Raw genomic sequence first — 12,339 nt, forward strand, 5'->3', positions numbered from 1 at the left:
ATGGTGATGATGATGGTGATGATGATGATGGTGATGATGGTGATGATGATGGTGATGATGATGATGAAGGCGCCTCGTTTAAACCAGCTGATGTTTCAGAGGATCAGTCTGAGATCAGCTCACTTTTCAAAACATTTTATAATCTGTTGGTGAAACTCAACGTTTAAAGGTTAAAACTATTAAAGAAAATAAATATGTTGGAACATAAACCCACTGAATAAATGAGAATATTATTAAAGTTTATTTATTTCAGTAACTCATCACTTAGTGAAACACTAAATAGATTAATTCCTCACAGATTTAAGGTTTCTAGTCATTATTTCTGTTATTTCTGATGATTTTCTGCTTAGTTTATAAAGTTACATTCAAGATGAAAATATTTCACAGATCAATAAACATATTCAGTACAGAAATATTAATGAAAAGTTTCTTTAACTCCTGCCACTAATTATTGTGATAAACAATAATATTGTTGCTTTGAGTCCATTTCAAGTAACATAATGATGTAGGAATCAGTTTGTTCTCAAAGATCAATTCATTCCTAATAAAAGACAGTTATTACTGCAACTGGAAGATTTTATAAATATTCAAAACAAACAAAACAATAAATAAAAGAAATAAAAACATAACTGGAACCATAAATGAAGAACATTAAATTATCTGTGAACAAAATTACTGTTCAAAACATTTTAATCATCAGATTTAATTTATCTTATGGTTATTGATTAATAAGCATAAATTCATATGTCGTGTAAATTTTCTCATAATTAAACTGTAGCAAAACGTTCCAGTGTTAATTTTTATTTTTAATCAGGCTAATAAAATACTGAAATATTTGTAAACTAAACGAATTATGAACCAAAATGATCAGAAATGATCAGAAATTATGTCATAATGAGTCACTTCCTGTTGGGTGGGTTTGTGTTGGTGTGTCTCGGCTCTGACTCCGCCCCCCACCTGTCCGTCCTGCAGGCGGCTTCCTGCGGCGGCGGCTGATCCCCGCCCCGCTGCCGGACGCCTCGGCCCTGGGCAGGAAGGTCGGAGGTCAGTGGGTGGAGCTGCCGGCGCTGGGCGGCGCCCTGAAGGAGCCGTTTGAGATCAAGGTGTACGAGATCGACGACGTGGAGCGGCTGCAGAGGAAGGAGGCGGGGTCAGAGGTCAGGCTCTGGTTTATTTCAGACGACGATGATGATGATGATGATGATGATGGCTCTGAATGTCTCCTCTCCGTTTCCTCAGCCGCCGCTGCAGGACGTGGAGAAGGTGAGGTCAGAGGTCAAATATTAAAGTTCATCTGTTTCCTCCTGCATGTCTTTTATGAAACGTCTTCGTGTTTACAGAAATGGTTTCCTGTCATAGTAATAATCATCCAACCAATCAATCAATCAATCAATCAATCAATCAATCAATCAATCAATCAATCAATCAATCAATCATTCATTTCTAAAACACATGAAGGTAAAAATGATCTGAGGATCTGAAATGATGTGGAATAAACAAACATTTTAATTACATTTTTTCTTCATAATTGAATTTCTCTAAACCTTTGTTTCTTATTCCTGAACTTCTGGTTTTATATTTCTACATTATTAGATCCTGTATGAACAGAACTTACAGATTTTATGTCAAACTTTTAGACTTCAGATTCAGTTTTTCAGATTTTTAAGTCAAACTTTTCATGTTGACAATAATTTAAATGGTTATTTTTTACAGTGTTTTCAGTGGATTTTCAGGAAATTAAAGATTAACGTTTTTAAGAGTCAGCAGGTTTTCCTGAAATCATGTCGTCATGGAAACAGTTTCCTCCTCGTCTGAAGAAAAACCTGGAGCTTCATTAATGACTCTTCCTGACCTGGGTTCTGACCGGGTTCTGGTTCCTGCCGGGTTTTGGTTCTGGTTCTGACTGGGTTCTGGTTCTGACCGGGTTCTGGTTCTGACTGGGTTCTGGTTCTGACCAGGTTCTGGTTCTGACCAAGTTCTGGTTCTGGTTCTAACCAGGTTCTGGTTCTGACCGGGTTCTGGTTCCTGCTGGGTTCTGGTTCTGGTTCTGACCGGGTTCTGGTTCTGACCAGGTTCTGGTTCTGACCAAGTTCTGGTTCTGGTTCTGACCAGGTTCTGGTTCTGACCAAGTTCTGGTTCTGGTTCTAACCAGGTTCTGGTTCTGACCGGGTTCTGGTTCCTGCCGGGTTCTGGTTCTGGTTCTGACCGGGTTCTGGTTCTGACCAGGTTCTGGTTCTGATTCTAACCAGGTTCTGGTTCTGACCGGGTTCTGGTTCCTGCTGGGTTCTGGTTCTGACCGGGTTCTGGTTCTAACTGGGTTCTGGTTCTGACCGGGTTCTGGTTCTAGTTCTGACCGGGTTCTGGTTCTGGTTCTAACCAGGTTCTGGTTCTAACCGGGTTCTGGTTCTGGTTCTGACCGGGTTCTGGTTCTGGTTCTGGTTCTGACCGGGTTCTGGTTCTGGTTCTGGTTCTAACCGGGTTCTGGTTCTGGTTCTGGTTCTGACCAGGTTCTGTCTCCTCCTCAGGTTCTGCTCCAGCGGCAGCAGCGGCTGCAGCAGCTGAGCCGCCGCCATGCGGAGCTGCAGGCGGAGCTGCAGGCGAAGCTGCACCTGATGCTGCCGCCCAGCAGGTGGCGCTCAGACTGTGAGAAACTTTGGTTCTTTATGGTTTATATAAAATAATTATTCATTTAAGTTGTTTTAGTTTTAAATAAAAACCATGGATGTGCCGACCGGAGCCTGGAGTTTTATAGATTCTGAATGTTTTACCGTTTATCTGCTAGTCGATTTTCTTTCAGAAACTCCTCAGTTCACAGAAACCTTCCAATCAATAATCAATAACTGATTCAAACTGTTTTCACAGATCTGGAGCAGCAGCCAGTTAACATTTAAAAGTTTAATTCTGATTTTACTGGATAAATTCATGAGTTCATTTTGTTTAAACATATTTTAGTTATTACTGAACGGAGGATCTGAATTTATGAATTTATTGATTATTTACTGACCTGATGAGGCAGACTGTGGATGTTAGCCTCTGTGCTAATCCCACTGGTTTCCACTGCAGCTGTTGATGCACATTAACTTATTGATGTATGTTTGGTGTCTAAACGGTGAAACGAGCAGCTGGAATCGTTTTGCAGGGAGTCTGGTGGATAATTAACCTTCAGATGGTTTCAGAAAGAGTTTAGTTTTGTTTCTCTTCAGTCAGGAAACCTGAAGATGAACCTTTTTATGCCTCTGATCTCTTTAAATCTGGAGGTTTTCTGTGGCGTTGAGACGTTTATAACTTCAGCCTTTAAAGGTTCGGTTCTGCTCCGATCGGTCACAAAACTCCACAAAGGTTCCATATTTACATGACACAACAACCCGGAGCAGCAGACATGTTCCAGCTCCGCGTGTCGGCACGCTGCGCCTCCTCTCAGGGTTTTAACCGCCGGTTTTCTTCGGTTTTCGTAACGCTGCCGTTTCTCCTCTGCAGTCGACGTCGACCAGAACCTGGACCGGGAGTCCCAGGAGTACCTGGAGGCTCTGGCTCGGGCCACGGCGGAGCTGGAGTCCTGCGTCAGCCTCTGCAAGGCCCGCGTCATGATGGAGACCTGCTTTGACATCAGCGTCACCACGGCAACGAGCGCCGCGGCGGCGCAGGATGGCTGCCACAGAGTGTAGGCGCCATGGAAACGGAGCGAAACACAAAAAGATGGGAGCTTTGGAAGTGCCTTTCTGCTGCATTATTAATTTAAACTTCCTTATTTAATTAATTTATTCTTTATCATATTTTGTATTTATTTTGGTTTAATGGTGCTGAAATCTTCGTTATGCAACATAATTTAGAAAATATCAGTAAATTTCTAAGATACAGAGTTTAGGTAGAAGAAGGAATAAATATAAGATCCAACCTCAGGTTGTGTTTCTGTTGGTTGTTTTACTGAAACGTTTTACAGAAATGATAGGTTCTGGTTCTGTCAGGATCCAGAGAGCCGAGCGGCTCAGAGCTGCAGAGAGTCCAACCTGGAAACCTTTCTGATGTAAACCCGCGGCGCTGGCCGGGTCCGGTTCTGCTGTCTGGACAGTTACACTGCAACACATTTTCAGTCATATTGTCTCTAAATTGTTCTCATATTTATTGATGTCAGATTTCCAAACTAAATATTTAGTTAGAAAGTCTCAGTGCGAGCCAAATATGTATATTTATTTTGAACGAACAATAAAATATAAAAAGAGGAAAGAAAGTAATAAATTAAATATTTATTTTGCTAACTAAATGTTTTTGTCGACAAAACCTTTTATTTATAAAAAAGCTTTTATTTTGGTATTCTGCTTCCGTTAATTGGCAAGCTACTGTGCATATTAAATATTTAGTTCCTACATTTAATTTTCAAACTAAATATTTTTCAAAGTAAGTATTTAACCTACAGCTAAATATTTAGTTAGCAAAATAAATATGTAGCTCAGATTTCAGTTTCCTGCCAGACTTTGATCTGACCTCTTTGAATCTGGAGGTTTTCTGTGGCTTTGATGCCACATTTGATTGAATTTGATCTTTGAAGATGAATTCTCTCATTTCTTCCCTGACGGATTAAATACATTTTCTGTTAATTCTCTGACAGCGCCCCCTACAGGTCTGCAGCTTCAGTTGCTTCTCTGAATCAGAATTGATCCGTTTGGTTGCAGGTTGCTGTAAATATTGTCTGTTGTTGCTGTGGTCAGATGGACGACGTACTGCTCTCCTCCTCTCCTCTCTCCTCGTTGCTTCGCAGCGTTTAGTTTTCACCGAGTGGAAATGTTCAGACTTTCATCTTTTCGGTTTAACTTTGTGAAGTTTGGTTCACAAAGTTTTCAAAACATTGAAAACATTTTATTCTCATTTTTCATATTTTTATCTTTATGCATTCAAACTTCCTCAGGCTGTTTTTAACGTTGCTGCATGAATTTCTTTCTCCTCTTTTATAATCTTGTGTTTTTAAGACTTTTCTCTGCCTGTTTTTAAACCTTTTTAATGTTTTTCTTTCTTTGTTTTTGTACTGTACAGTTTTTTAATAATTTTTAATGATGTGTTTGAAACATTAGAAAAGTTAAAGATGAGTCGACCGTTTGCATCCAGGAGAATAAAAGTAGGATTTTGTTCTGAGAATTTGTTTCAATGTTTGTTGTTTCTAACTTCTTGATTCCTGTTAGAAAAACCATATTCATTACCACAAGTCGCCACCTGGGGGCAGCACCGCATGGCCCAATCGTTAGCTAATTATTAGCTTTCTAGCTACTTGTGATCAAGATCTAATGGTTTCCAGATGCATAACTGATTGGTTTTTACCAATCAGGTATTTAATGTTCATCAATAACTGGCCGCTAACCAAACATGGCAAGTTAATCGGTAGTTTTCTAAACGATTCATTATTCTAACGACTCATTCAAAAATCAGGACATTGTTGCAAAATCTGTTTATTTCAGAAACTTTATCACCAAATGAAACAATCATACAGATTAATTATGATGATTTTTCATTTATAGTGATAGAAAACATGACATTTAAAATTATACTATTATATCAGACCAATATTTTAACTAAAATATGTTCAACACTTAAAATTTTCAAAGTTTTAATATGATGAAGAGTTTCATCAGAATAGACTCATTATTTAATCAGATGATTTCTGGAGAGTCATCAGATAAAAGATGTGAAAACAGACAGTTCAGGGAAAAGATGGAGGTTTCCATGGCAACAGCACCAAGGCAGATGCTGGCTTTGCCTCCACGTCACATATAGTAATATAAATCTGTCCTTAATTAAATTATTTACTTTGAGTTTTGATTCTTAGCTTTTAATCCCAAAGGCATCCTGCCTCAGTTCCTCTATATTAGTTATAATAAATATATGGAAAATAATTAATTTAATTCACCTGCTGCTCTCGTCTGGTTTAGTTCTCAGTGTCTGAAACAAAACCAGACAAACTAAAATCACTTTATTCCTGAAATCATCTAACAGCTGCCGGTCCAGACAGGAAAATCTCGGTGAGGTGGGTCCAGAGGAAACCTTGGACACGGTCAGGGCCCAGCGTGAGGGACGGACCTGTCGCATAAGATCTGAGAGGTAAACGGTGATCTGATCTGTGCGTCCAGCTCAGACACAAGAGGACAGGCAGAGAAATGAGCAGNCTGTGCGTCCAGCTCAGACACAAGAGGACAGGCAGAGAAATGAGCAGCAGTTCCTACTTGAACAAAAAACTCATAAAGACAAAGAGGAAGAACTGGTGTGTTCCAGCTCGTCTACATCTCCAAGGACCAGAAAGATCGTGAGGCGAGGAGAAAGGAGCTACAGAGCTGCAAGACAAGAAGCTGAGGACCGCTACGCGCATGAGGAAGTCACCCTGAGGCCCGAGACCTGCCGCTCTAAGTCAGTACTCTTCCTGTACTGGGAGCCTCCTGCTGCTGCTTTTCCATCATCAGGCCAGTTCTGGGGTTCAAGATGCCAACCTCCGTCCGTCTCTCTCAAAGTTTCCCTTTGTTAGTTCACAGTGTCAGCATTAGGGAAAGATAGATTAGGTTATTGATTTTACTTATTTGATTATTTCTGCTACTGATTTAGGGGTTAGGGTAGGAAAAGAGGGTTGAGCCTGCCTAAAGACAGGAGCTGCCCGGTCCATCCTGCCTCTCGTTCCACCCCCCATGTGTTTTGTGCTTGGTGACGTATTCTCTGTCTTCCCCTGCGTCCTTGTGTTTGCCATTCCTCTTGTTGCCACATCTCGTTTTTGTTCTGTCCAGTCAGCTTTATTACTTAGTCAATAAATGTTTGTATAGTTAGCTGTATGAATGATAAGTTAGTTTATGTATTCTTTTATGTTTTTTTATTATTTTTTTTTATCTTTTTTTGTATTTTTTGATTTTTATTGTAAGAATTGAAAGGAAAAAAGGAGAAAGGAAAGAAGAAAGAGGATAGATTTATAAGTAAGAGTGAAAGGGAGAAAAATTTTTTTTTATATATATCCAATAAAGAATGAAGTGCCTATAAATCGCGACGTTTCGACTTATTTAAGTCTTCCTCAGGCGTAGGCACAATAATTCAAGTTAAAGTTAAATTTTAACTGTCCACTGTTCAGGCTTCAGAATGCTTCATCAAAATGAGGGAGAGGGAGAGGAGGTGCTCAGTAGTATTTATAGACTCCACCCCTTCTAGACTCCACCCCTTCTAGACTCCACCCCTTCTAGACTCCACCCCTTCTAGACTCCACCCCTTCTAGACTCCACCCTCCACGTTGTACTTCGTGTTTCTGTCAGTTTGTAATCCCAGTTCTCTGTAAGTATTAATTGTTCTTACTTTAATAGGTTTTAATTTTAGAAATATTTTTAACTTAATTAAATAACATAAGATGAATTTGTAATATATATTTCCTTATAAAAGAAATGTAGAAATGAATATAGGTATTAGGAGGGATTTCAATTTAAGTAGAAAGAAAAGAGAGGAAAAAGGTTAATAGAGGAAAGAGGTGGTTAGGTTCAAGAAAGGTCAAAGGTTAAGGTTAAGAGGTGGTTAGGTTCAAGAAAGGTCAAAGGTTAAGGTTAAGAGGAAAGAGGTGGTTAGGTTTAGGAAAAATCAAAGGAGGTCTCATGAGCTCTCGGTGTTGTGGTGCTTCCTTCCCAGCTAGATGAGGCCCATGGTCCCCCCAGAACAGTGCTGGATGTATTAAGGTTGTACAATAAAGGAGAAACAGTTCCTCCTATATTGTACAACCTTAATGCATCCAGGACTGTTCTGGGGGACCATGGATGGAGCTCATCTAGCTGGGAAAGAAGCACCAAAACACTGACAGCTCCCTGAGTCCTCCTGGACAGTCCAGGAGGACTCAGGGAGCTGTCAGTGTTTTGTACTAATGGAACTGTTACTATTTTATTGCAGAAACTTAATCCATGTTATGGAGGAGCAACAGTTACTTCTTTATTGCACTACTTTAACACATCCACAATGCCCCTATAATGAATTTAAGGATGCACTCAGCAGCAGCTCAGCTTACCCTAACAGGTTCATCAAAATTTATTTTAACATTTTTGAATTTTGACACATTTTTCTATATATGTATCAGTGTTGTGTTCAAGACCACCTAACCCGAGACCAAGACAAGACCAAGACCAGAGTGTATCGAGACCGAGACAAGACCAAGACTTTTAGGGTCCGAGACCAAGTCAAGACCAAGACCAGAGTGTATTGAGACCGAGACAAGACCAAGACTTTTAGGGTCCGAGACCAAGTCAAGACCAAGACCGAGGGAAGTCGAGACCGAGTCAAGACCAAGACTTTTAGGGTCCGAGACCAAGACAAGACCAAGATCAGAGTGTATCGAGACCAAGACAAGACCAAGACCGAGGGAAGTCGAGACCGAGTCAAGACCAAGACCGAGGGAAGTCGAGACCGAGTCAAGACCAAGACCAGCGCCAGTATGTGACAATAAAATGTGAAACATGATCAGAATCACTAAAATTGATCTAAAAGACCCACATTCACGTAAAAACACCTAGATATTTTACACAGAGAACTGGAATAAACATAAACATCTTTATTTAGTACTTCTATGTTGTAATCACAGAATTTCAAACAATCAAAGTCGATCAAAATAGTATTTTCTCTGCCTTTCATGAACAGTACATACATTTATGTTGTTTTTAAATGTGCTATTTCAAAACCATGTGCAAATGTGTAAAACTGAAAAAATGCCAATAATTTCTCTCATTTCTCTCTCATATACAGATTATAGCTACATTATATAACTTTTCTTAAATAAATCTATATCTATCACCAAGTTGTGACAATATGTTATGAGACAGATAATTTGTTGAAAAAAAGATTGATCTCCTTCACTTCCTCCCTGAGCGACTACTGCCATCTGCAGAAATACAAACCCCACTGAAATACGTGCACAAAAACCTGACTGACTTTTATCAGTTCTAAGACCCTTTTGGTGGATCAGATGGTTTGTTTTTGACCAAGCAGTGTGTTTCTCCAGTTAGCACTGGGAACATGGAGAAAAGGCAGAGGAGCTCAATATTTTCACAGCTTGTTGGTCTCATAACATACTGACACAACAGTGACATAAATATATAAAAAAAACTATATAACTTTTACAAAGATATTTGTTTGTTTTATCAAAGTTACATACTGCATCTTTAACTCTGCTGTTGAATGGATGTAGCAACTTAAACATAACATACATAATAAAGAAATCTGACATTTAGAGGCCCAACTGCATGCGTTTCAAAAATAAAATTATACAACTGGAAGCAGTTTCATAATACGCCAAAGCTTTAGAAAACGTCAATGGCAAAACTCGAGAACAAGGATAACCATGTAGTTGAACAGTGGTTGAAATAAAGTAGGTGATACATAAAATTAGTTTAAAGTAAGGTTTCATTGCACTTCAGAAAGACTAGAGACTGCAGCATTTTTGCGCCTAAACGTGCACAATGGGGTCTCATTACAATGCCTCCTCGACTAAAAACTCTTTGCACTGGTGCAGAGGAGGCAGGGACGGATAGCACTTTCAAAGCCAAATTGTGCAGTTGAGGATATTTGGACTGATTTTCTCCCCAGAAGGCAAGAGCATTGTCACTGTCACAGTCTCTTATATCATTAAAGTATTTGTTTAATTGTGTTGCAATACTTGAATTCTGGACAGAGGAGCTGTGCTTCTTATGTGACTTGTAGCGTGACAGAAGTCGAGGGCATTTGGCTGGTGGCGAATCACTGGTTGGATCCACATTCATGGCTTCTGAGCACTTGTCATCTGTACTCTCCATGTTCTCCACCCCAAAGATCAATGTGTCTGAAAAACACAAATACAATGACTGTTAGTTTTCAAGAACTTTGAGTGTACAAAATAATGTTTATGACAAAAATAAACAGATGAAAAGAAGACTATAAATTCCACTTTATGATTTAAGGCTTTATGTGCTACGAATTTGAGACATTTTAAGATTTATAATTTTGCAAATAAGACTTTTTTCAGCAAAGAAAAATGCATACCAACCTGTCAGTGTCTTCTTAAGTTCATCTCTGAACTTTTTCACCGATGCTGCATTTCCTCCGTTGGTAACGTCTAAATCCACGCACCTTAAGCCAAAGCCAAACTGTGGATCCAGCATGGCAGCAAAGAAGTACACATCATGGTTAAAAGGTTCCTCTCTTCCACTGTCTTTGGCCATGTTTGTTTTTTTAAAGATTCCAGAAAATCTTTTCACCAGAGACTGCTGGAGGGCCCTGACCAACGGCCGGCACTGCATTCGGGTCTCCTCCATCTTGAGCAGGTGTGTGTTAAAGTCCAGCACAGTTGGAACCACCATACTAATAGTCACTGATCTTTCCCCTTGGGTCAGCTCTGTTGCTTCAGCAAATGGAGAAATAACTATACATAGCTCCTTTAGCTGGTTCCACTCCCGCGCACTGAACACGACATCCTCATAGTCTTCGTTGCACATCTCACTGAGTGATTTGTGTTCTAGAGTTGTAAGGGCCTGTACTTGTTTAAATGTACTGTTCCAACGAGTTGTATTTGCAGCTGGAACACTTTTATTGGTGCCAAATGCAGCCTCAAACTTATCTTTAAATTGCAAGCTGCTATGTGAAAGGCTTACAAACTTTGACGTTTTTGCTATGGTGCGAGAAATGGTCTTGACCTCCTCCTTCATACCATCATGCACAACTAACTGGAGAGAGTGTGCAAAGCAGGAAAGACGTTCACCAGATGACCATGGTAAGTCAATGTCTTCCTCTGAATTAATGTCCTCCCACAAGTGCTCGTCATCTAAATTATCCTCTTCACTCTCACTGTCATCAGATTGCTGCTGGGGCATGTGTACTTTGAAAGCACATTTCATATTGGGTGCATTGTCTGTTATGATATAGCTAATTTTGTCACGAATACCATATTCCTCAGTGATCTCCTCAAAGGCAGACGCAATGTGCTCTCCACTATGCCTCCCTGTAAAACGCCTACAGTCCAGCAGGTAGGATTCAAGTGCATAGCAATCTTTAGATTTGTAGCACACATGGGCAGTCACCCCAAGAAAGGAGCGTAGCCTGCGATCAGACCAAAGGTCAGTTGTTAATGACACAGACGACTGGGTCTTCAGTTTCTCCAAGACAGTTTCCTTGACTTTTCTGACCAATTCTGGAATTCGTCTCTCAGAAACTGTTTTTCTAGAGATTGGTGTGTATTTACTGTCCAGGACTTCAAGAAAGTGTTTAAAGTGTCCATTTTCCACGAGTGAGAGGGGCAGACAACATCCAGTGATCAAATCTTGAACAATGGCTTCACTGATGGCTTGCTGCCTTGGCGATTGTGGGCTGTAGAGCTGCACTTTCTGTGTAAATAACGATATTGTTGGCTGTGTGACATCACTCTGTTGCCCTGCCTTGTATTCCAGGAACCTAATAAATAGGACATAGAAATCAGTTTATCTGATCATATGAACATCAATTACATAAGAAAACAACCTTAAAAATAAGTAGGAACTTTACAAATACATGTCAAATATGTGTAATGTAATGTTACTGCATAGAAACGCATGTAGATAAACAAAATGCAAATCAATGGTATTTTGGCCATCACATTTTTGAAATGGATAAACAAGTAAGTTAAATGACTGATATGGTATGAACCATAGAGAGTGAACTGGTAAAAAGTTACTTATTGACCTGAAATTGTAAATGGCAACATAACAATGTGGTCTCTAAAAGTAATTTGCCTATATCCATACAAAGCAACTAATTTAGTAATTTTTCATAAGGTGAGGCATATTAGTCTCTTCACTCTCTGCTTATATCTATAGACTAGTTCCCACAGCCAAACAACGGAGCATCACCTCCACGTCTTATCTTCAATGTCAGGAGCCATATCCAGCTCCTAAGGTCAATGTAATTGACCTTAGTTCATAATTATGAGACAGTGAATGAATTCATTCACTGTCTCATAATTGTTTTTCATGAGAAAGAAAAAATCAAACTTAGGAACAGGTTGTTATTATATGTCCAGTCGACTCAGTATCTCAAGGTTAACTGCATTTGCTTACTTCCCTTAATAATGTTAATTGTAGGACCAATGCAAGAAAATACAACTTATTTAAGGTTAAGCATATCAGGTTTGGCACATTAATAAATTATATATGATGGCTTTGGAGACATTGGGGCTACCCACCAGCACAAGCCAGCACCTGCTGACAGAACCATTACGTTCTGTCATGGTTACGTTACAGAACGTAACCATTACGAACCATTACGTTCCGTCATGGTTACGAACCATTACGTTCTGTCATGGTTCCGTTACAGAACGTAACCATTACGTTCTGTCATGGTTAC

At 39.6% G+C, this 12,339-nt stretch overlaps 1 protein-coding gene across 3 annotated transcripts in view; it reads left to right on the forward strand.

The window, feature by feature from the left end:
• LOC103130573 (kinesin-like protein KIF26A) overlaps positions 1-4,162 on the forward strand; it is a 41,978-nt gene extending 37,816 nt beyond the window's left edge. Inside the window, exons 12-15 of one of the 3 annotated variants that reach the window (XM_016666024.1) lie at positions 973-1,157; positions 1,240-1,263; positions 2,526-2,643; positions 3,478-4,162. In XM_016666024.1, the coding sequence (XP_016521510.1) occupies positions 973-1,157; positions 1,240-1,263; positions 2,526-2,643; positions 3,478-3,665 (515 nt within the window). In that variant the 3' untranslated portion in view covers positions 3,666-4,162. The remainder of the gene's footprint in view (positions 1-972; positions 1,158-1,239; positions 1,264-2,525; positions 2,644-3,477) is intronic. The other 2 variants (XM_007541995.2, XM_016666025.1) reach the window with 2 other exon arrangements.
• Positions 4,163-12,339: the final 8,177 nt, after the last annotated feature.

The sequence above is a fragment of the Poecilia formosa genome, unplaced genomic scaffold (assembly GCF_000485575.1).
Source record: "Poecilia formosa unplaced genomic scaffold, Poecilia_formosa-5.1.2 Scaffold649, whole genome shotgun sequence".
NCBI lineage: Eukaryota > Metazoa > Chordata > Actinopteri > Cyprinodontiformes > Poeciliidae > Poecilia > Poecilia formosa.